A 23,203-nucleotide genomic window follows, 5' to 3' on the forward strand; every position below is an offset into this window, starting at 1 on the left:
TGAAATATGAACTTTTTTAATTTTTTCTTTTTTATCTTTAATAAACTGGTTTTATTATACAAACTGTATATTTACATTTATTTCAATATAAAACGATCTTAATCAATAGTTTCATATTGAATGATTTTATTTTATTTCGTAGAAATAAAATATATAAATAAAACGTAAAAATTGTAACAAAGAAAACATTCAAAAAGCAACTTTACAACTAAAAAATTACGAATAATAACCATAGAAAAGAACACACTTTCAATCTTATGTTACTAAGAACTTTTGTCGTCCTATTACTTTGGTTTCCTGAACACATTTTCAAAGTTAATAAAAGCAACTAATCTCATCTCCCTCGTGAGCAGAAAAATATCATCTTATACCGCCACATAAAATGGCAGATTTAAGGAGGACACATAGGTAAGTTCACCAGGAAGAAGACATTCAGTTCAAACGATAATGCAAATACCAAGAATATCGCATATAATATCAAGCAAATGACACCTACTTTCTTATTCAAACGATATTTGCACAATGCGGTGACCAGATAAAAAGCGATTACACACAAAACAATTGAAAGCACACTAAAACGCAGGGCACCCGAAACAATTTCGATGTCTTTCTGGTACAAAAGGATCTTGATCATCCACGGTAAACCAAGGCACAGCAGAATATCGAGCGTATTTGACCCTAATGTATTACTCATACCCATGTCTGCGTTACCTGAGAAAAAACAGAATCGATCTGGGTAATATCTTATTTTACAGATCAATTAAGTTCCGCTAAACACAAAGTAACAGTAACGTTACAATGTATAATAGTTTAGTTCTTACAGTAATGTAACTCATCTATTACATACATGCATTAGATTACTGAGTTGTCCAGAAAATTCGTATAAATTTTTAAGCAAAATTTAAATAAAACATTTTTTAGTCAAAAATAATTTTAATCTGTAATAAATGTATTTTGTTCTACAATATTTTTCTATCTTTCAAATAATTTAATAATTTCTCTCGCGTAGAAATCCTGGATTTTTTCTTTATCTACTAAATCCATATAGACTTTCCAAACAAATCAATCTGTATTGTTGAGTGGAAAATTATATAATATTACTATAATGTTATTCTGTTACTTTGTGTTTGTGTTTTAGATACGTTCATTACTTTGACTCAAGCTCCTTCGCATAAAAAAGGAATTACTTGCTCAACACAAGTTTCCTTTAGTTGCATCACGTTAATTGTTGTCACCAGTACAATAGTCATTTGGTTTAAGGCAACTTAAAGAAATTATGCGGACAACGATTGCCTGCGCAAATAATTAAAAATGTTGTAAAATATTGCTATAAAAATTGCCACAATCTACGTGGGTAGTTTCATAAATGGCTTCTTTTTACTTCTTTTTAAACTAAAATTCGACTTATTTTTCAATATCTGCTTTTAAAAAAACCTCTCACTTATCAAACTACCTACGTATTTGTCAAACTACCTACTGTTGCCATCAAGTTGCTCGTAACCGCTGGTGGTAATAAAAAATTCAGTAGGCAAACTCAGAATTGACATCTCAATAACTTGCTAGGGCGTTATACGAATAGCTTACCTTGTCTCGAAAGTATAATGATCGAGACGAGTTCTGGTATGTTGCCACCGGCAGCTTGGAACGTGATACCCATCACAGAATCCGGGATCCCGATGGTGTCACCGAGGACAGTCGTCATCCACGATGTCAGGTAGGAGGCCACCGCGATCCATATGACGCACATAATGAACGTTACCGAATACCAGTTTTTCCATCGTTTATATCTGGTGTCCGGTATGGTAACGAACAACATAAATTTTAATGGCCAAACGAGATAAAACCATATTTTGTTTAATTTACTGCCAGTAGGCCATACAAATGGGGTGTCTGAAAACGAGCATTCACAAGACATAGCGATTAAGTGATTTGCTTATCGTAATACATAATATATAATATCCGAATTAAGTCTAAATCATTCGGGTTGCGTGTAGCAAAAATTATACACGTATATTGTACCTGGTTCCACATACTCCTCTATATTTTCCACATCATTCTGTGCCTCTACGTTAACAGAAGACTTCCGGCTCGCTACGCTTCTTCTGTACTCCACCACGAGTTCACCGTGAAAATATGGCCTATAGAGGCCATCAGGCATTGATTCTTCATTGCTTTTAGGCGCTGTCGGATAATAAAATGCAAAATTCATACATAAACGGTGTATCTCTCAGAGTCTTAAACGAACACACATGCGATTATACTGAATTACTCCATTACATGTTGACAAGTATTATAAGTATTAGAGTGAAGGATATTGCAGGAAAGTACAAATTTCTAGTTAAATCATTTCACTCAATTAATTGATAATGGTTCTTTAAAATTACTGATTGTAACGTACAATTATATATATTATATTATGTATCAGAAATTATAATACTATTTAAAAAATATTTTTACACGAATATATATGGGTAATTGTTTCCAATAATTTATATATTATATAACAATATATATTTTGTTAATAATATATAAATAATATTATTTGTATATTAATATAACATGATATTATAAAATATCTCATATATTGTTACGATTATCTTTCCTATACATATAATAGACATCCACATGTTAAATTGAATTATATTATTCGATATGAAAAACCAACACAGAATTTCAACAAAGAGAATATTAAAACACATAGATAGACAATCTATATGAGGTGTTGACGCAGTTTTTTCGTTTTTAGGAAATAGATCAATATTATCAGAACAGCGTACGTACATGAAAATTGTACAAGATAAGTAGTTCCAAGAATTTAGTAATGACACTTACTTTCTTCATTGGTAAAATTGGTACTACGAGTTTTGTAGATGTACAGATGCACGATCTTATTATACCAGCGCGCAATAAGTTTGTTGCAAAATAATATCATCAAATAACTGATGAGCAGTACCATGAGGATGATTGCTTCGTACAATTGGATTATGCCATCCCACATTACGATCACCAAAACGACGACTGATATCACATAAATTATACAATCTCGAGTTAATATTCGCCATTCTAATGGTATTGCCTGCTAAAGAATATAAAAATAATTTTAATTAAACAAATCATTATTTTGCGCTTTGTATCATAAATATATATATTGTATCATAAAGTGGACAATAATACGTTAAGTGCACACACACACACACACACACACACACATGCATATTTGTATTTCCATTAAAATTTATTACTGTGTCAAAGACAAAGTGAACGATTAAAAATTAATTAATATTTATCGAATACGATAGGAAAAAATTCTGCTAACATAAAGGAAGCATCGTTCATATGAGCATGAAACAGACTCACTTACGAAACAAGCAACCTTATATAGTTAACATAGTTTAATTTATGTACAATAGATTTTTAATATCTTGCGATTTAACACTTAAAAAAAAAGCATTTGTTTTCGACATTTGCTTTATTGAGTTTGATCAATGTTCCGGTCTACTGTATTTAACATTTAATGGCAAAAGAGAGGTGGAGAGAGAGAAAGAGAGAGAGAATGTGTGTGCATGCGTGAGTGAAAGAGAGAGATGATTTATAGGATGATTTGTAGAACATTTTTATTATTTTTATATCTCCTAAACAGTTCGAAATAAAAAAAACTTGTTCATATTGCAATAACAAAATATTAGCTCAATCTATCAAAATTATAGAAATTACACGTAGATATTGCATCTCTTGAAAACAATCATAATTCTAAAAGAATAAGTATATTTAGAAGCTTTTAAGAATAAGCATGACGAATAAAATTTAAATTTTTTAAATATTTTTGTAAACATATTTTATATTATATTCATTATTTGTTTTGACAAGATATATATGCAAAATAAAATAAAATTCAATAAAGAATTTTCGGTAACGCGTAGACCTTTAATTGAGGCGCAGCTTATAGTTCTAAAATCAACAGTCATAAAAGTAAAGTTTGTACTTTATATTCATGGATAAGAATTTCCTTGTCTTTGAGATATGCACTTCTTACGAGATGAACAAGATTGTAAAAATAATCTTAATGGTACAATAAATGGCACTGAATGGAGTGATACATTATCATGGTGTATTAGGTAAGAAGTAACGTAAAACGGATGTAGACTATTATAGTATGTGAGAATTGTGTAACGTAACAATTTTATTTCTCAAAAAATTGTTACCTTATATCAACAAAATCGGTTAGATAAACAAAGTCAATTATCTAGGGGATCGGAGAGATAATTCCTATACAATCCTCGTGATTAAAAAAGGAGGATGTTTGATTGAAGTTGAATTATAAATTGATATGGTCAATTTAATTTTTGTTATGTTTTATCACATTCTTCTTTCTTAAAATAAAAACCCTTTGGATCTCCATCGATAAAGATAAACAAGAATCCTTTATCTATTAATTAAAGTGACATTATATATCTGATGATATAATGGATCTTCTTACGCGAATTATTTACTGTAAGCGATTTCTATGTCTAGGTCCTCTAGATTAATGAAGTGAAGATTCTGAGAAATTCTGAGAAATACTATTTAATAGAAGAAATGTGTAATCTTTTCGAGAAGTGTAATCAGTCGACCTTTACTTCAATTAGTTTTACTTTGAATTAAGTGTCGTCAACAATGAGTTGCAATTAAAGTAATCATGAGCGCTAAGAGATGATAATATTACGTGAGATGTTATTACGCAAGATGTTACTTAATATTGTATATATTATTTTCTAAACTATGTATATAATCTGTTTGATATCATCTCCTTTTTCTCTTTCATATAACAGTTGGTTCATATTATGGCACTTTATAATAAAAAAAGGGAAAAGGCTAATTCCAATCAGTCATATTTCAAAATTATCACATCTCGATAGATAATCATGATTAGATAATTATAATTATTATTAAAGAAAAAGTAAATTTAGTTTTTAATAATGCATTATAAGTCATTTTGTATAACTCTACAGTTTTACTTCATAAAAGTTACATTTTTTTAAGCGGTTTCTTTAAGAGTTAAAAGTTTATAATATTCGTAATAAAAATGTTTTGAAAAACTGATGGATAAGTGTAACGTGATCTATGATCTAGAATCTAGATGATAAATAAAAGACAATGACAAATAAAATTTCAGATCATATCATATAACATGTATCGACAGAGGCACTAGCAGACATTCTGTCGAAAGAATAATGATCGTTAAATAATGTTAGAGTAATGTTAATTTCATAGACAACGTTTACATCAGAAATTAGTCTGTAAAAATATTTTTTTAAATAGAAACCTTTTTCTAAATGCGATATTTTCATTTTAACAATTCGATATAGGTGTCCGATTTAAACTATATATATAAAGTATCTCTCTTATGTATCTTATATGAAAAATTTCTGCATCATTGGCATTATTATCAGGAATTTTAATTTACGATAATAATTAGTATAACTACACTTGTTGGGGGTTAAACTTGCAAACATCTGCGTTGCGACTTGCCAACATCCGCGTTGTGACTTGCCAACTTCTACATTCGACCAGTATTATAACATATTATACCTAGATATAAGTACCTAGGTATGTTACAACGCTTAATACGTACAGTACCTAGGTACTTTAGCAGTACCTATGCATTATCTAGGTTCGTAGACAGAGATAAGACCGCAGCACAGACTTTTGCATAACTCATAGTGCATAAGGGAGCCAACCAATCAGAATCCTTCCTTTCTTTCCATTTCACGAAAAAGACGAACTTTGATTGATTGATTCTCTTACAAACTATGCATTATGAGTTATGCAAAAGTCTGTACCGCAGCATATTTCTGTACCTGTAATTTTTCGTAGAGTACCTTTTAAATTTAGATACATAAGTACAAGGTAGCTATACCAACGACATATATACATAAACCAAATATATATTCTTATATTTTTCAGTGATGGAGGGATGAAGCCAGAAATTGACAGTTTAAGTGACCGTCAGTTACCGTTGAGGTTCCGTGTTTTCTACTTTCGTTGAAGATAGAAAGAGACTCAATGAAATCATAGACCCTATTAAACTGTCATCTTCCGATTTCAAGCTACAGAATGCTTGGACTACGTATATGTCTTTGAATTAAACATTATGTCATTATATTACAAACTTAATTTTATTCCCCCGAAGAAATTGACTTTATTCCGATACATATAATGTTTGAAATACTATTGATTTTAAAAAAGCATGACAAATGACAATTATTCAAACATTTTTATAAGTATTATATAACAGTGCTTTTAATATTCAAAGTAAAATTAATCACCATTTTCCAGTATTAAATTTCTATAAGCAAGGTATATACCATCAAATACAAGTGTGATTAAATGGAACACAAGTGTCTATATGCATTACATCAAAGCCGAGATTTCAACAGCGTTTTTATCACTGCTCCGCACTAATCCTTGTATGAGATACTTGAAGCATTACTTACTTGCATCGCCGATAACGCGCCACAAGCCGGTGTCGCAAAGGTGTTGAAAACCGCACTGCCCATCACGGTACCAACACCGAGATCGGACTCGGTCAGGAAGGTGCCAACGACATTGACAAATAACTCGGGAAAGCAACTCGCTGTGGCGAGGAAAGTTGCTCCGGCGACATCAGTGCTGATGTTTAGTTGCGTACATAAGATGTCAAGCGCCGGTAACAGATAGTCATTGCAAACGAACGCTGTCAGAACGAAGCAATAGAAACCAAAGAATAAGTGAAGTACCACCGCACCGTGAAGACGCTGTTCGTACGTGAACACCTCCGGAAACTCCCTAATTGAACGCTCCTCGCAGTTCTCTTCATTGTCCTCTTGCTTCGCGAACAAGAGCTGATTGTCAGTCCATTCGCGAACGTTGTTTGGAACTGGGTTATTCTCCGAGGATCCTTTAAGAATCGAGGTCGCAGACAAATTTCCGTCTAATCAAACAAGCAAAGCATCTATTCAGAAGAATTCTCCGGCTGATCGTTTTAAGAAAAGTAGTAATTAATCAATGTTCGTGAAAAAAGGAAGATTAAAATTCTTATTCCTCTAAGATTCTTTCCTTATATAAATTACAAGACTGCATATTTCAAATTTTTCATAAAAGTCCATCTTGAATGATGAAAACAAATTCTCATAATACGTATCTTATATAACATTTTTAAGAATTCTTCATATTTTAAATTTATAAAGATTTCTTAAAAAGTAGCATAACTTCATTCGATTTTATAAATTTTTTTCAGAAAAATTATGAAATAAGAAATTTTAGAATATTTCAGAAAATTTATATGATACAAAGAATTCTAAAAATACATAAATTTTTTTAGCACTTTTGAAACTTTTGTGTTTTAATTCGCATTTTTTAAAAACATTACTCGTATGTGCATTTTAGGGTAAATTTTCGTTACAAATTGGAGATATAGAACAATGTAATTACGTATTGTGAATGCTTTTCGCATTTTCATATCTTTTCTTAAAATATTTTTCTATATTTCCAACGTTACAAAATATTTTATCTCCGTTTCTGTGTCTATAATTATACAAAGATATTTTTTTAATTTTTAAAAAAATATCTTTGTTTTTCTATATTTCCAACGTTGCAAAATATTTTATCTTCGTTTCTGTATCTATAATTATACGAAGATATTTTTTAAGGAAATATAGCTTTGTTAATGTACCTGCGAGCATTTGACATTTCTTATATTCCGCTTTGTATTTTTTATTTTATGATGTGATAACATAATACATGTATTATCTTTGTAATTATCTCAGACAAAAGCAATCTTGATATAATGAGTGATTCGAGTACAGTACAATAAGAAATATCAAAATTACTATTAATTGCGATATGAAGTGCATCTTAAAACTATAATCTTTGATAAGATTGTAAACATTTTCACTTTCAAATTGAATAAAAGTATTCTTCAATAAATAAATAAATAAATAAATTAGGACAGTGATGCGCAATCTATGGCCCGCAAATGGCATGCGGCCTAACAATTAATTTCTTATGATCCGCCAACTCATATAGATAAAAATATCAAATTATATTTTTATTATATTTTCTATTTTATGCCAATTTAAAATGCATTTGAGATGCATTTTAAGAAATTTTTTAAAATTTATATTTAAAAATGTAGCTTATATTTCATAAATAATATAAAAAATTACATGTTTGCAAAATATTTGATTTTTATCAGTTATTTTGATATACTTTTATTTTCTTATTGATGAGATAAAATTCGAAGTTAATCATTGCAGTAATTATTTTTACACGAATTGTAGACAGTCATGTAAAAACAATCATAAAAATAAATAATTTGAATAAATAAACGAATACAAAATTTTATTTTAATATTAACAAAAAAAAATATAGATGTATATATCTACATTTATAATTTCCTTATTGATATAATTATATAATATAATGTTTTAATCCGTTTATTACAAGCACACACATATATACTACTAAAAAAAGGGGGGATTATTTACAGTCGTCTAAAAAGGAGCAAATTCAAAATTACGCATCTTTGCAAAAAGTAGTAGCAATAATGGCGATGTTTAAGAAGCGTTTTAAAAATTCTTTTCATGCTTGAGGCTCATTTTTAGCGTTAAAACAGGTGATACAAATTGACGAATATCTAGTGTCAATTTTGATCACGTGACCTGTTTTAACGCTAAAAATAAGCGTCGAGTGTCAGCATATAAAACCTTAAAACTTGAAATCTCAAGTTTCGAATGCTTTAAATTCTGTGTCTCTGCAACGATTTCACTAAAAAAAGGCACTAATTTAAAGTAAACTTTGAAAAATTGAAGAATAAACTTCAACTTTGACAATGTATGAGAACAAAATTTTTTATGCAAATTTCTTTAATCGTATCGCAAAATAAAATATTTTCTCTTTAAAATTTGTCTTTAATTATTATGCAGCAATTTTTCTTTGCTAAATTATGAGGGTTTAAAGTGAGTAGTGCATTTTAAGTCTTTTCTTTAAAAAACAGCTGTGTCTTTGTGTCGTATTGCGTCGCGCCGGTATTGTGTCACAACAATTTAAGTTGCCTGCACTTCCGTAAGGTTCCTTCTTGGCATAAAAAAAAATGGAAATACTTTTACTTCTCTAAATTTACGCGTAATTATTATAAGTGCCGTGCGTAATTATTGCAAATGCCATATGCCGTGCATTCATTATTTGACGAAGATATCGTGATAATTCGTGACAATTAAAATTTTAACTGTTACCAAGTTGCAACAAAATCGTCGTGAATTTATTGTCTCGAAATTGTCACGAATTATCACAATATCATTATCGAATGACGAATGCACGATGTGCACTTGCAATAATTAGGCGTAATTGTTGTAAATGCACATCGTGCATTCGTCATTCGATAATGATATCGTGAGAAATAAATTGAGTGTTTACGAAATATTTGTCTGTTAATATTAAAATGAATCATTCTGATGTATATACTTTCTTTTCGCAAAGATAACTTAATTGATTTGTTCTTTTATTTTTAGCATTATTTTAAATGATCCTCTCTCTATGAAGCAAATTCAAAAGATCTGTTCTTTTTTCACCCCAAGTTCTAAACTGGTGCAATAAGTTAGAGTAAAACAGATATAATCTGTCTCATTCTAACTTATTGTATTAGTTCAGGACTAGTTCAGAACTCTTCGAAAAAGAACAGACCTAAAGTTACATTTCTCTGCTAAAATATATATATATATGTACAGTGTGATTAATTTTAATCTTAAAAGATAAATGCTTCGAAAATACGTGATTTTATCAGAAAACATTCCAAATGAAAAATGTATTGTACAAAGATTGACGTACATTATAACAATGACTTTTATTTAAAAGTTTTTTGGTAAAATCGCATATTTTCAAAATATTTGTCTGTTAAGATTATTAAATGAATTACTCTATATATATGCTATCAAAATAGATATTATGTGACCCGCCTAAAAGTTTGCCCGTCTGCTCTTTAGTTTAAGAAAGATTGCGTGTATCTATTAAATAATACTATCATATTAGCACTCTGTATCAGTGCGACGGTCATTGAAATAAAAACGACGTAAAATTTTTCATTAGTAATTACCGAATCGCATTCGACAATCTGTCAACCTGTTTTCCTATCTATACTTCGATTCACGTTTAATTTTTTATTATTATTACAATGAAAGCATGAGAACTCGTTTTCTTTTTCACTTTTCCAACCACTACACCACGAGATTCATGTAACCTCTTCTTCTTTCATCGTTCTTTTCGTTATTTTTCTAATTTCTTTGCTTCGCCACGTCCCAATATGCAAAATAGCAGCCAATGGTCATATTGTATATTGACAGATAATGCAAAAGTACAAAGATTATACTAGACCCCTCTTTTTAATAATTAGGGCATCGCTCCTAATTATAAGAGCAGGTTGAAGTGGAACGATAGCAACAATGGACAATCGATAATCCGTCGATGTTAGTAAACTCACCGTTGATTAGTCGCGTGTATTCCGGATCACTATCAACGAGCGCGAAAGCAAGAACCAGAACGACGATTACCGCCGACGACGCGATACTGCCACTCATCCTCGCGTAAATATCGCGCGGTTTCGTAGAATCGCGCTACCACGTGCGTTCGTCGAAACGGAATTTTTACGTAACGCAGAATCACACGGACGAAATACGGTAAACTGCTGCTGTCTGAACACTCTGTACCACGGTAATGGCATTTATGATAAATTCTGTTGATCAGGAGATCCCTCACTCCTTCCTACTCTGGCTTTCCGCCGAAGGCTTTATCTTCCTTGGGAAGTCGAGGGGAGCGAAATTAGATAAAGACACGTATGAAAGTTTACGCGCCGATTATCGATCTTTACAAAGAGTACGATTTATCTCTAAATCTTCAGCATTAGATCTTCCGATTCACTGATACGTTAATGCGCATAAAAACGAATATTTAATGATTATGTACTTATCGAGTTTTTCAGCAAATGGGTTCTTTTTTCTTTGTAATTTAGCGCAATTATTTTAAGGAGTTCTCCAGCTCAACAAAGTACAGGGGAATTATGTGACTTGTGTGACTTTTTTTTATCATATACATAACACGAAAGCACAGAGAATGCAAAATGCCATTGTAATCTTATGAAAAATAAATAATAAATAAAATTTAAATAGTAAAACTGTAATTTGTTATTAAAAAGTATTTTCTTTATAATAAAAATAAATATTTATTTGAAAAATATTTTTTTAAAATAATTATACTAATTATTTAAATTTAATTTAGATTTTGTCACAGCCACATAACGTCATATAATGTGATGTCATATTTAAATTGAAAATACGTACATTATTTTCGATGTGTTATTACCGGTATACATGATTAAATGATCATTAACAACGTTACCGGTCGTCGATTAGTCATTTATCTGGTATTATTAAGTATTACGTTGTAAATAAGCCGTAGAATGGATAAATAAATTGCTTCATTAATTGACTATTAATTGATTAAAAAAATGAGACATTGTTATTATTATTAGAGATATACCGGATCGTAAAATTGCCGAATATTTTCCGGATATCCGATAGAATTTCTCCGTTCTATTTAAAAAAAGGAAAGCAGGGGATAAACAACGGTAATGATTTTCTTTATCTTTTCAACGCGAAAAGAAAAAGAGGAAAGATGAACTGTGCAAGAAGTTTAGTTGAAAACAATAGAATTCTGACTGAATCGATGACGCAAACTTTCAATATAAAATTTCAATATGACGTCAATAATTTAAAATGACTAACTGATGTCAAAATGATTACAACTTGCTACTTGGGATCTTTATATCATGCGAAAAAACTGGAGAACCTTCTTAAGATCGTAATAAATATAGTTTATGATGTTTATACAGTAGTTCAAATTATATCGACGACTAACATCGATAATATGATAAATTGTATTCTTTATCTTTCGATCCATAATCAACTATATATAGCTTAATGTGAACATAAAAACTTGACAATAATTTATTTGAATAATAATTTTCTCGAGTATACTAGAGTATTTCATTATTATTTATGCAGTATACTATGTGATTTATTTTAATCATCTTATCAGTAGGCAATTTATTTTTAAAAGCATCCTTAATAATAAATTTTTTATGAAAGCTGTAGCGTTGAGGAGGGCAAATGTTCACATTTTCTGAAAAAATCGATATGATAAAGAAGGAAAAATTATGTAATTTACAAAATTACAATCTGCAAGTATGTATTTTACTCACACAAATTAATTAATTTCATTTTATGCATAAAAGTATAAGGCGTTGTAGTTATTCACATAAACGATCTTGTTTCTAATCTTATTATCATTAAGGTATAATTATTAATTAATTGTGTACGAGATATTTTATATTTCCTATCAAATGTGTGCTGGAATAAAGTATAAAATGTCTCGTAAAAACTATTGATTTTTTAATAATTCAACTTTAATATTTTTATATGCAAAATAATTAGAATATATTATATAAAAAATTTATTTTATTTAAAAAATAATAATAACCTTTACATGACGACCATGAAAAATTAATTTTTTCGAAAATTGGTTTCATTATTTGTTTACCAATCCTACAATTTCCGTTTGAAAATTTTGTTTCACAAACGCTTTTTTTCCCCGAGATAATTACTTGATAAGATTAAAATATATCACTTTGTATACAACCGTAGTTGCATTTAACCGACGAATGAATGAAGGTTTTTTTCAACTTCATCTTCAAAGGTAATGCGATCGAAACATTGTTGCATTTTATTTATATTAATCGATAGCATAGTTTATTCTTTAAACTTCAATCTTGAAATTTATCCCGAAGTTATCGATATACATAATCGTAAAGATACGATTTCTGATAAGAATATTCTCAAGAATAGTCACACGTTATGAAAAACATATTTATCTATCGTATACCCATTAGATCACCCATTCTCACGTACAAATTCGCAGATTTACAAATATTTTTTTTATAATAATAGAATCAAAATATTTACGTATTTTCTAGATAGTTTTTAAAATATTAGTCTTTATTGCTTATTATAACGTTTACATAACAGATTATAAATAATTGATTTGGAAACTTCATATGAACACTGAAAAATTTCCGTTGATAAAAAAATATCAAATAATTATGAGGCATAATTTGATGTCATTAATCTAAAAATATTTACTTATACATTTTACATTAGTGAAATGATCTCTCGAATCGAATAATTGTCATTAAGTATATTTTAATGTACCAACATTATCATTAGTATACATTAACATAATCACATAAAATTAAGTCATTATTATCACAAAGTGTATTTATTTATTCCGGTTTTTCAGGAAACGAAACTTTTGGCTTGCTGGACGATTCCGATTCTGTTTTATTAGCTCTGTTAGAGCGAAGCACTGCGCCTGGACTAGGATACGGTCTCATTTGATAAAGAGGACCCGAGGCGGTTGTGTCAGCACCAGTTTTAGCTTCATTATGTTTAGCCAATCCATCTGACCATTTCCCCCTACAATGTGATTATATATAAATAAAAATTTTATGAAGTACACATATGTTAATCTGTGAACTTTTGTGAATAGGAATACGTACCTAGGAATATCGCTGTAGGATGCTGGATCCATAGGATCTAAAGTACGATCTTTAGCATCTTTACCATCGGTTCTGTCAGATCTGTAAGTTCTTTTGTTATCTGGTCCTTTATATCTTGAACGATTTTCGATCTTTCTGTCTTTTTTGACGGGTTCACTTTCTTCTATCTGAATAATCACAGTATTAGTTGTAAATCTTAAATTGTAAATTATAAATCTATAATAATCACACAAAAAAATATAATTACTAACTTCCATTTGCTCTTGATCACTAGTGCTGTCATCACTTGACAAATTATCATCTTGATCTCCTGCCTTTAAATGCAATTCTTCACGTAATTGAGACGCAGGTTGCGATATTTGACATTTAGGATGACCAGGTGGTAACCAAGATACCAAATCAGAAGACCAATCCCAATAATAATGTTGTCCACTGTGAATAGATGATAAATTAATATTTTTCTATACAAATATCTTATATACAATAAAACATCACAAATATTATTATTCAAATGTTACTGAATAATTTCACAAATATTGTTATTAAAAAAAATGACTAAAAATTATTTTGATAATTAAGAAGATATTTAATTAGCATTATTCTTGGAAAAGAATTGATTTATCTATAAAAGACTAAGAAATTATTAGTACTTACGATCCAGGATCATAAACAGCTTTCCAAGTCTCTGGCAATGGATATTTTTGAATTAATCTCATTTGTTGTTTCAAATATTTGTCCGAAGGTTGCGCATGTCCCATTCCCCATAACTCTTTACATTTTTTTGTACATTCATGATAAATATTGTATTTATTAGGACACCCACTATAACCCTAAATAAAATGTTTTTTTTTTTAATAACAATTTAAATTTATGTTTTATTACACAAATTAAAATTAAATGTTAACTTATAGTCACATTTACCATAAATTTTTGGGATATGTCAATCTGATTAATCTCTTCTTTTGTGTTATCATAATCTTCAGCTATTACTTCTTCGTGCACTTTCTTCTTTGCTTCTTTTTTTCCAGATTCTGCAAAATTAATAACTTAACCTAACATTACGTGCAACGATATAATCTTCAAGATTAATACAAATATTTTTTGTTAATAGAAAGGAAATTAATTCAATATACAGAAAATTTATAACAATATGTAATTATATTTTGAAAAATAAATATACCATGCTTTTCGGATCCAGTGATTAACCCCCTTTTTGCAAGACGTGCAGCTAATGCTGCTGGCAAAGGCATTTTTAGATTTTTTCAATTCCAACTTTCAGAAAATTGTTGATTTATTATATAAATAATTCAGAAATAGTTTTTTTTTAATAACTCGATTGTAATATTCTACTTCAACTGACAAGTGTTGAAATATCACTCGCGATTGTTTACGAATGGTTTATAACATAACGCAAAACCGAAAACTATGCACTCTCAAGAAAGAAACTTGCATTAACATAAACATTGGCGCCACTGACTGTGATCAGCGGAGAAAAGCAGCTTAATGGCTGCGTTTAGCAGAACACAACAGTTTTGCAACCGTTTTATGATTCTCTGCTGAGATTGGACCATACCTTTTGATCTAAAAGCATAACGAATCAGCGTGAAGAAAACTTCCGACAGTTGCAAAATAAACGTTCTGCTGAACGCAGCCAATGAGCGCATTCAACGGACTCAAGTTGAGTGAGCGCTATTATTGGTGTATTCTTTTAGATCATCCAATCAGAATTTTAGATCTAGAAAAATACACCAATAACAGCGAGTACTCACGGATCTGCTCCACAACAGTTGAATTTGCTGAACACGACCTTTGGTATATTCTTTTGGATCATCCAATCAGAATTTTAGATCTAGAAGAATAGCAGCGAGCGCTCACTCAACCATTGAATCCGCTGAACGTAACCAATGGGTGCCGACCAATAATAGACCAATCACAATAAGACTGGTTCTATTGCTAGATTTACAGGGAGGATCCCGTTTGCCTACAGTTCTGATTGTACACACCACTCATATCAACTGGTGCCTAGTAATTTTTTACTGTTTTGCCAATGAGATTATTTGATTTTTAAATTGGCCAATTAGCGATACATGTGTGCAATATGCGATGTGTGCAATCGGAGCCCTCCCGATTTACACTGCACCCGATTTGCGTCGTACGACGCTCTGCAACCAATCAGAAAACAGGATTCCGATAGATTTTGCTTCGTATCATCGGAATTCTGTTTTCTGATTGGTTGAAGAGCGTCGTACGACGAAAATCGGATACAGTGTGAATCCAGCAAATGTGATTGGTCCATTATTGATCGGCAGTCAGAGTTGGCAGTCGGGTCGGCTTGCAGAGTCGGTAGTCTGATACGGGCTTTAGGAACGCATCTCAGCTGATTCAGCAGGGTTGTGTGAATAGACCAGAAGTGAGAGAAGTGCCGCGCTATCATTTCGATGCAATGTCTATCTAACGAGACTGCAGATTTCGTGACGATAAAACGTAGTCCAGTGTCGACGCCCAGTTTTTGCGTGAGTGTTTAATTTAAATTTTGTACATACCTTTGACCGCATTACACTCGTCAATCATTAATTTACGGAGATCCTGGGGAATTCGACTTCACGTACGTCGCATAGTACTCCCACCGCGGTTCTCGCCGGAGAACCGTATTTGACATAATGATCAAAATGGCGACTCCGAAAACAATATTTCTCTTCTGATGTGCTACTTCACGTGGAGCTTTCCAATTATTTTCCGCGTCCGTCACAGTAGATTTTTAGTCAGCCAAGTGCAGAACGCCGAGATTACGCTAGGCCTCGTGTATCTGTAATCGGATACACGAATGAATTCTCAAATTGGTGGAACAAAACTAATTTGCCGCACTTTGATTCTTTGCCAATTGTAATAAGTGCAACTGCAACCTACGCCTGTATTATCGTACATAAAAGAGGTTTGCAATAATTATCTGTCATTGCTAATTACTATATTGTCGCAATATATAATTAAGTTTTACTGATCTATTGTTCAAGTTTTTATTGGCGTAATTTCGTTCATATTGATGAACGTAACCACAGATTTAAAAAATGCAACTCCTCAATTTTTTGCCGATAAAAGAATGTTTTATTTGATGTTTATTTTATTTATATCTTGTTGTATTTTCGTATTTTATATTCAATCTAAGTACCAATAATAATATTCAATATCTCGAGAGAGATTATGAGTACATTAATGTCATAACTATATGTGAATGTAAATCTTTGAAGTATAACGTATTCGTTTCCATGATGGAATATGTTATCGTACTTGGTTAATAATTTAATATTATATAAGTCAAAGAGAAATTAATTTATATACTTTTATTTCGTAGAAAAAAAACAAAGATCGATTTAGTAAACATTTTATTATGAAATAAAGTGTAATATATTTAATATTATAAATATAATATTTAATTCTTTATTAAGAGAGAGAATTAATAATGCATAAATAATACAGTTGCAGTTAATTCACTAATCATATTATTTGTATAATTGTATAATTTAAGCTTTCAAAAAAAAACGGCAAAATATATTTTTGTTTTTCTTGTTTTCCATAGGTAGCATTTGGTAAAATTAAAAATGCAAACAATAAAGTGTGTAGTAGTTGGAGATGGAGCAGTTGGTAAGACTTGTTTATTAATCTCTTATACCACGAATAAATTTCCATCGGAATATGTTCCGACAGTATTTGACAACTATGCAGTCACTGTCATGATTGGTGGTGAACCATATACATTAGGATTATTTGATACAGCGGGTAATTATCATTAGTATCTATACAGTACTTGTTAATATTAAATTGTTTTAAGTAAAAATAGAAAAGATTGTGTTAGCAACAATTTATTTAAGTGTTTGGATATTTTTTTAGGTCAAGAAGACTATGATCGTTTACGTCCATTAAGTTATCCACAAACCGATGTATTTCTTGTATGCTTTTCAGTTGTGTCACCATCATCATTTGAAAATGTTAAAGAAAAGGTATAATCAAAATTAATCATTGTTGTATCAAATGTTTTATCCTTATATATAATTATCTTTATGTATATTTTTATATATTAATAGTGGGTACCAGAAATAACGCACCATTGTCAAAAAACGCCGTTTTTATTAGTTGGTACACAAATTGATTTACGAGATGATGCAGCCACGATTGAAAAACTAGCAAAGAATAAGCAAAAGGCTATTTCGAGTGAACAAGGAGAAAAGCTTGCTAAGGAATTAAAAGCCGTAAAATATGTTGAATGTAGCGCTCTTACACAGGTATAGCAGTAACCTATTTTTCCTCTGTTTAGTAATTATGCAATTAAATCTGAGAATTGATTTTTCAATTAGCTAATTTTTTTTCGCTACAATATTTTTTTTCAATATTTCAGAAAGGGCTTAAAAATGTCTTCGATGAGGCAATATTAGCAGCTTTAGAGCCTCCAGAACCTATTAGAAGAAGAAGGTGTATTATTTTGTAGAAGGTATACTACTTTTTTGATAAAGCTGTTAGTTCTCTACAGTAAGAAGACTGTAAATTTCCTTATATACACTGCATGCAAAAGTTTTACAGTGACAATTGTTAAATTATAAGGCATATATATGTAATAAGTATTTTATGACATTGGCGACATATGAAGCAATCTTTATCTATATTGGCATTATATAAATTTTATAATTATAAAATTATAATTATAATTATTAAATTATATCATTGTCTTATATAATGAACGTTATACCAACATATTTCACATTATTCTGTGCATCTCTTTGTTTATATTATAGCAATCAAATGTATGAATTGTTTTACGTAGAATGTTAACAAGAGATTTAAGAGAATTTAGGGATATAATATCCTTATAATACACTCATCTTTAAAAAGAATTAAATAATTTTGCTCAATATAAACTGTTTCATAAAGAGGATTATATGTTTTGTATGATTTCATATAAATTAAAACATGACGTACATGTATATGCATAAGTGTAACACTATTGATGTGTAACACTATTAATTTTGCATTTTCTAACATAATTCATACATTAAAAGTAGTTAAAAGTTTTTCATTCTTTTGGAGTGCTCGACTCTTAATTTTCTACATTTTTTTTAGGTACATTCTCTCTGTGTACCTAACATATATCTCATACACACAACAAACCTACAAATAATAAAATATTTCAATAGATTTACTTATTTAACAAATTAATGAATTTTGCGTTGTAGTTCATAAAAATAATTAAATGAGGATTATGATGTACGGTATAACATATATTATTCTTATGATTTATAAAATACAACAGGAAAAAATTCTTGTTATTATGGAATTGTGTGTAAAAACATCGCACGCGCGCATATATATTTTGTGTGTGCGTATATAACTAAATTCTATCATAAGATCTATGAAATTTTCTTGGTGGCCATATGTAATCAGCAAAACAAATAAGTATATTGAGATATTTGACTAGTTTAATGTTTCTACATTGCAATCATATTTTTCTTTAGTCATTTATAGTCTTATACGATTTAGTTATATATCAAATAGCACTGTAGTAACTATTTCGTCCATATAATTTCTATGTAGATCTATGGGTTCTACATTCATTACATTGAAGAATGTAGTATCCATTCATTAAAAAATATAGTTACTAGCTAATATTTTTTGTGAAAATAGAATATTTTAAATCTGTTTTATTTTATTCTAATTTTTAATTATTTTTTTTAATTAAACCATAATATGTTATTAATATATTATTCATAGTATATATAAATATATTATTTTAATAAATTATTATTTGAAATGTATATTATATTTTACAATGAAATAGGCTAAAGTAATACAATTTAGACTGAAGTAATACAATTTTTAATTTCGATATTAAATGCATAATATTAAGTATTAATATTTTTTTTACTGTAAGTTTATAATTTTAATTTGAAATATTATTTGTATAGTATATATATATATATATAAAATAATATATAAAAAGTCTTTTATGGAAAATCAAATTATCTGGATTTAATGAAAAATTATCCGAACGTCAAAGATTTTGTTAAAAATTTATAATATTTAGGCTGACCGGAACGTTATTTGATTCAAATTTGCCCTAAATTAAAATTTTTTTTATTATAAATTTGATATCCGAATCCATATACATATATATATTATTTCAGCCTTATATGCGGCCAAAGGATCGAATCGGGTATGCGAAGTAGAATTATATGCAGATCTCTATCAAACGTATTTTATCGAAATGTTTTGTCTACGTAGACTAATATGAACATACATATGCAAGTATATAGATTCTAATTATTATTTCTGTTCGATATTATTATATTTTATTGTAGATATTTGTTTTATTTCTAATTGATATTATAGCTTTTTCTATACCATTATTATCATTTTTTTATATTATGATTTTATAATTTTTTTGACGAAAATCAAATACGTTTACGAGTCTTTTTATATTGTGACAAGTTAAGATAGTTTTCTCTTAACATTTCGCTACTGTAAAGATATACTTTTAAGAAATCGAACTTTTTATGTTTAACATGTTGCAAAATTTACGATGTGAAAGTATATACTAATTGTAAGATTAAACTAATATTACATTTGTCATACGACAAATTTTTTTCAAGTCTGTTGATTGGCTGAATAGAATAGAAAGATTCGAGAATTTCTTTGTTCTGCAGTCAATTAACACGCTTGAAAAATTTGTGGGAAATGTAATACAGTCTCATTGAATAGCAAAGATTTGTAGTAGAATTACAAATCATATCATACATAAAGTACGATATAAAATTAAAAATCATTAGTTATACGTATAAAAAAAAGAGTCTGAAAAATTTTTATAAAAGCGCTGTAAAATATGCGCGCGTGCGTGTATTATTAGTCAGGAAAGATATTTATATGTTTCTATCATAGCTAAAATGTTTCTTTTGTATACTGACATTTGAGTCATTCTTGATTCCAGAATTACAAAAATAAAGATGTTTATAATATAATATATAACTCATCCTGCTTATACATATTCCCCTGATTATCATAATAGTTACAAATTAATTCGTAATACTTTTTAAAACAAATTGCGCAATAGGAAATAGAATTCACATAATCGCGTAAAAGTATTTCAGCAAACGAAAACTCATACTATAATAAATCTATATAAATATAGAAGCTACAAAGTTTTTAATCGACATATAGATAATTCGAATAATAATTGTATCGATTTATTCTACCTAAAAAGATAGACGAAATTATTTATTAGTTCATTCGGCAGTAAAATTATTGGGGGGTCATTTACTTTTTTTACTTTCACTTTCAATCTTTTTATATTTTATGTCCAGACATTACATTCTATCGACTAAATTTACGGAGAGCAACTCTTTTTACTTCCAAATATCAGTTACGGTCCAAAAGTTTTGATTCGGATTGAATTACAAAGTTTTAATCCAGAAAAGTGCGTAGGAGTCACTTGAGACTTAAATGGGTTAAATAAATTGCTTTTTAAAGTGGATTTAAATCCTTTCCATTTTACAGTTATAATTGATATAACGCGAAACTCAAGTGTTTATATTCATGTATATATATACATATTTTTTTTTTTTAGTATACTTTATGCAGAGATATTTATATACAAATATTTTCGTTCGTCCTCGTATACAGAGTGTTTCATTTTTTAAACGTTTCATTCAGCGAACGCTTGCAACGGTACAACCGTCGCTACAATTTTTATGATCTAGTTTTTTTCCAGTGGCTGCGGTATGTGATAGTTATGGCGTATCCGGTTTTCGGGTATTTATTATCAAGCACGCGAGTTTGACTCGATTGAATTCAGACGATCTCGTAGTCCATTACGATTTCGTATATTGTACTGGTACCACACAGTGCACGTGCCGCACGTGCAAGTATAATATTTTTTTCTACCGAATGATATAATCCAATTGAAGTGACAGCGGTACGTAAACTGAGTTAATTGGAGCGTGCGTACTGGATCCTTTATGTGGAATTCACAAGCTGACACGGATATTCTGCAATTTATCCATTGCAATTGTTACAGCAGCCGTTTCTCTCATTTGTCCGGCGAAACGCGAGAAAATAATACCTCACTTTTTTTTGCGAGTGAGATATACGGGCGATAGAATATTGGTAAAGTTAACGACGGATGGGAATTCAATGACGCAGGCAGCAACGTCATTTGAGAGAGATACGAGATGATAAAATTATTCATGACTCCGGATACTAATAATTACGAGAAGAATTTCTTGAATCCGCCATGAGAATCACGTTATATAACCGTACTTCGATTATCGACGATAATAGAGCCGTAAAGAGAATAAAACGAAAGATTACGCATTCAATGGAATGTGCTTGAAACGCAGAAGAACGTATTGAAACTGGAGAGAGATCTTTTACAGAATTTCTCAGACCTTGTGCAGTTTATAAATAATGACGCGATAGAATAATTATACGCACAGGGTTAATCAGAGTAATTGGAGCAAAGGGATAATCGTGACACTGAAATAGAAACTGTTTGAAAATATGGTGAAAATTCCACTGTAAACTTTACGTATCGCGCAAAAAAGTAATCTTTGAAACCACATCTCCAGAAGTGCAAAGCCACGATGAGATAAAAAAGGAAAAAAAGCGAATGAAAGGAATAATTTCCGTTCGAATGATTTCAAAACTGGGTCATTACTCCAAGGATTCGATTTACAAATACATTTTAAATTTGCTCATGAAATTTAAAATATATAATATTCAGGGAAAAGAAAAAGATACGATACGAAGAGAGACATTTTGATATCGAAAATATGGTAAAAATTCTACTACAAACTTTACATATCACGCAGAGAAAAGTAATGTTTTGAAATCGTATCTCCAGAAGTGCAAAAGATGGGATAAAAAGGGATATAAAAGGAGGATCAAAAGAACGTCTGAATGATTTCAAAACTGGATCATTATTCTAAGGATCGGATTTACAAACGTATTTCAAATTGCTCATGAAATTTAAAACGTAATATTCGGGAAAAAGAAAAGTACGACGCGAAGAAAGATATTTTTATCTCGATGTACGTGTTTCAACGAGAGCTTTTCCATTTTTCAACAATCAATAAAATCTATCAATTAATGGACTCCTAGAATTCAAACAATAAACAATATTAGATTTCAAACAATATTCAAATATTCAAACAATAAAATTGTAACTACGAGCATGAGAATAATTATTTTAAAAATATAATAGAGCTCGAAATGTTTGTTAAATCGTGTATTTTAGATGATTAAATAAAGATAGAAGATTATTTTCACAAAAAAAAAACCAGCACTGGCTTTCACGCTCCCTTTTTTCTAATAATTTTTATTTATTTATAAAGCCGTTTTCATTATTTTAAATTTTAAAAAATATAAAATGTATTTAAAATATCACTACATATGCGGCGCAAATTTTGAGCATGAGTGTTTAAACGATTTCTTCTTTGGTACGATATTCCCTAATGATGGCTAGAAATTAGCCGAAATGTTCAAATTTGTTTAAAGTATCATAGACGTAATGATACTTTAAACATATTTCAATTTTAAATCATA

At 29.7% G+C, this 23,203-nt stretch overlaps 3 protein-coding genes across 4 annotated transcripts; 1 reads left to right on the forward strand and 2 right to left on the reverse strand.

The window, feature by feature from the left end:
• Positions 1-281: 281 nt before the first annotated feature.
• Positions 282-10,691, reverse strand: LOC108758014 (sodium/potassium/calcium exchanger 3). The gene is made up of 6 exons (XM_018502722.1): positions 10,493-10,691; positions 6,474-6,949; positions 2,833-3,076; positions 2,020-2,181; positions 1,585-1,890; positions 282-711 (listed from the first exon to the last, which is right to left on the reverse strand). The coding sequence occupies exons 1-6, from the start codon at positions 10,587-10,589 to the stop codon at positions 392-394; spliced, it is 1,605 nt and encodes a 534-aa protein (XP_018358224.1). The 5' UTR covers positions 10,590-10,691; the 3' UTR covers positions 282-391.
• A 2,549-nt stretch (positions 10,692-13,240) lies between these two features.
• Positions 13,241-15,033, reverse strand: PQBP1 (poly-glutamine tract binding protein 1). The gene is made up of 7 exons (XM_018502835.1): positions 14,963-15,033; positions 14,802-14,906; positions 14,543-14,652; positions 14,276-14,451; positions 13,873-14,053; positions 13,622-13,788; positions 13,241-13,538 (listed from the first exon to the last, which is right to left on the reverse strand). The coding sequence occupies exons 2-7, from the start codon at positions 14,869-14,871 to the stop codon at positions 13,346-13,348; spliced, it is 897 nt and encodes a 298-aa protein (XP_018358337.1). The 5' UTR covers positions 14,872-14,906; positions 14,963-15,033; the 3' UTR covers positions 13,241-13,345.
• Positions 15,034-16,041: 1,008 nt separating this feature from the next.
• LOC108758066 (cdc42 homolog) lies at positions 16,042-19,884 on the forward strand. Of its 2 annotated transcripts, none has more exons than XM_018502837.1 (6): positions 16,042-16,136; positions 17,196-17,395; positions 17,507-17,616; positions 17,701-17,898; positions 18,012-18,104; positions 19,792-19,884. In XM_018502837.1, the coding sequence occupies exons 2-5, from the start codon at positions 17,218-17,220 to the stop codon at positions 18,099-18,101; spliced, it is 576 nt and encodes a 191-aa protein (XP_018358339.1). In that variant the 5' UTR covers positions 16,042-16,136; positions 17,196-17,217; the 3' UTR covers positions 18,102-18,104; positions 19,792-19,884. The 2 variants fall into 2 exon arrangements, with proteins under 2 accessions (XP_018358339.1, XP_018358338.1); XM_018502836.1 differs by lacking the exon at positions 16,042-16,136 and adding an exon at positions 16,162-16,553.
• The last annotated feature ends 3,319 nt before the right edge of the window (positions 19,885-23,203 follow it).

This window comes from Trachymyrmex cornetzi, unplaced genomic scaffold, assembly GCF_001594075.2.
Source record: "Trachymyrmex cornetzi isolate Tcor2-1 unplaced genomic scaffold, Tcor1.1 scaffold15, whole genome shotgun sequence".
Classification (NCBI taxonomy): Eukaryota; Metazoa; Arthropoda; class Insecta; order Hymenoptera; family Formicidae; genus Trachymyrmex; species Trachymyrmex cornetzi.

Excerpts from the sequence above, each read along its gene's own strand:
- LOC108758014 (XM_018502722.1), bottom strand. The coding sequence starts at position 10,589 with ATGAGTGGCAGTATCGCGTCGTCGGCGGTAATCGTCGTTCTGGTTCTT. Across the intron at positions 2,182-2,832 it reads CAATTTTACCAATGAAGAAA|CGCCTAAAAGCAATGAAGAA; the intron begins GTAAGTGTCATT and ends ATTATCCGACAG. Across the intron at positions 712-1,584 it reads CATTATACTTTCGAGACAAG|GTAACGCAGACATGGGTATG; the intron begins GTAAGCTATTCG and ends GTTTTTTCTCAG.
- PQBP1 (XM_018502835.1), bottom strand. The coding sequence starts at position 14,871 with ATGCCTTTGCCAGCAGCATTAGCTGCACGTCTTGCAAAAAGGGGGTTA. Across the intron at positions 14,452-14,542 it reads ACATATCCCAAAAATTTATG|GGTTATAGTGGGTGTCCTAA; the intron begins GTAAATGTGACT and ends CATTTTATTTAG. Across the intron at positions 14,054-14,275 it reads GCTGTTTATGATCCTGGATC|TGGACAACATTATTATTGGG; the intron begins GTAAGTACTAAT and ends ATCTATTCACAG.
- LOC108758066 (XM_018502837.1), top strand. The coding sequence starts at position 17,218 with ATGCAAACAATAAAGTGTGTAGTAGTTGGAGATGGAGCAGTTGGTAAG. Across the intron at positions 17,617-17,700 it reads TTGAAAATGTTAAAGAAAAG|TGGGTACCAGAAATAACGCA; the intron begins GTATAATCAAAA and ends ATATATTAATAG. Across the intron at positions 17,899-18,011 it reads AATGTAGCGCTCTTACACAG|AAAGGGCTTAAAAATGTCTT; the intron begins GTATAGCAGTAA and ends TCAATATTTCAG.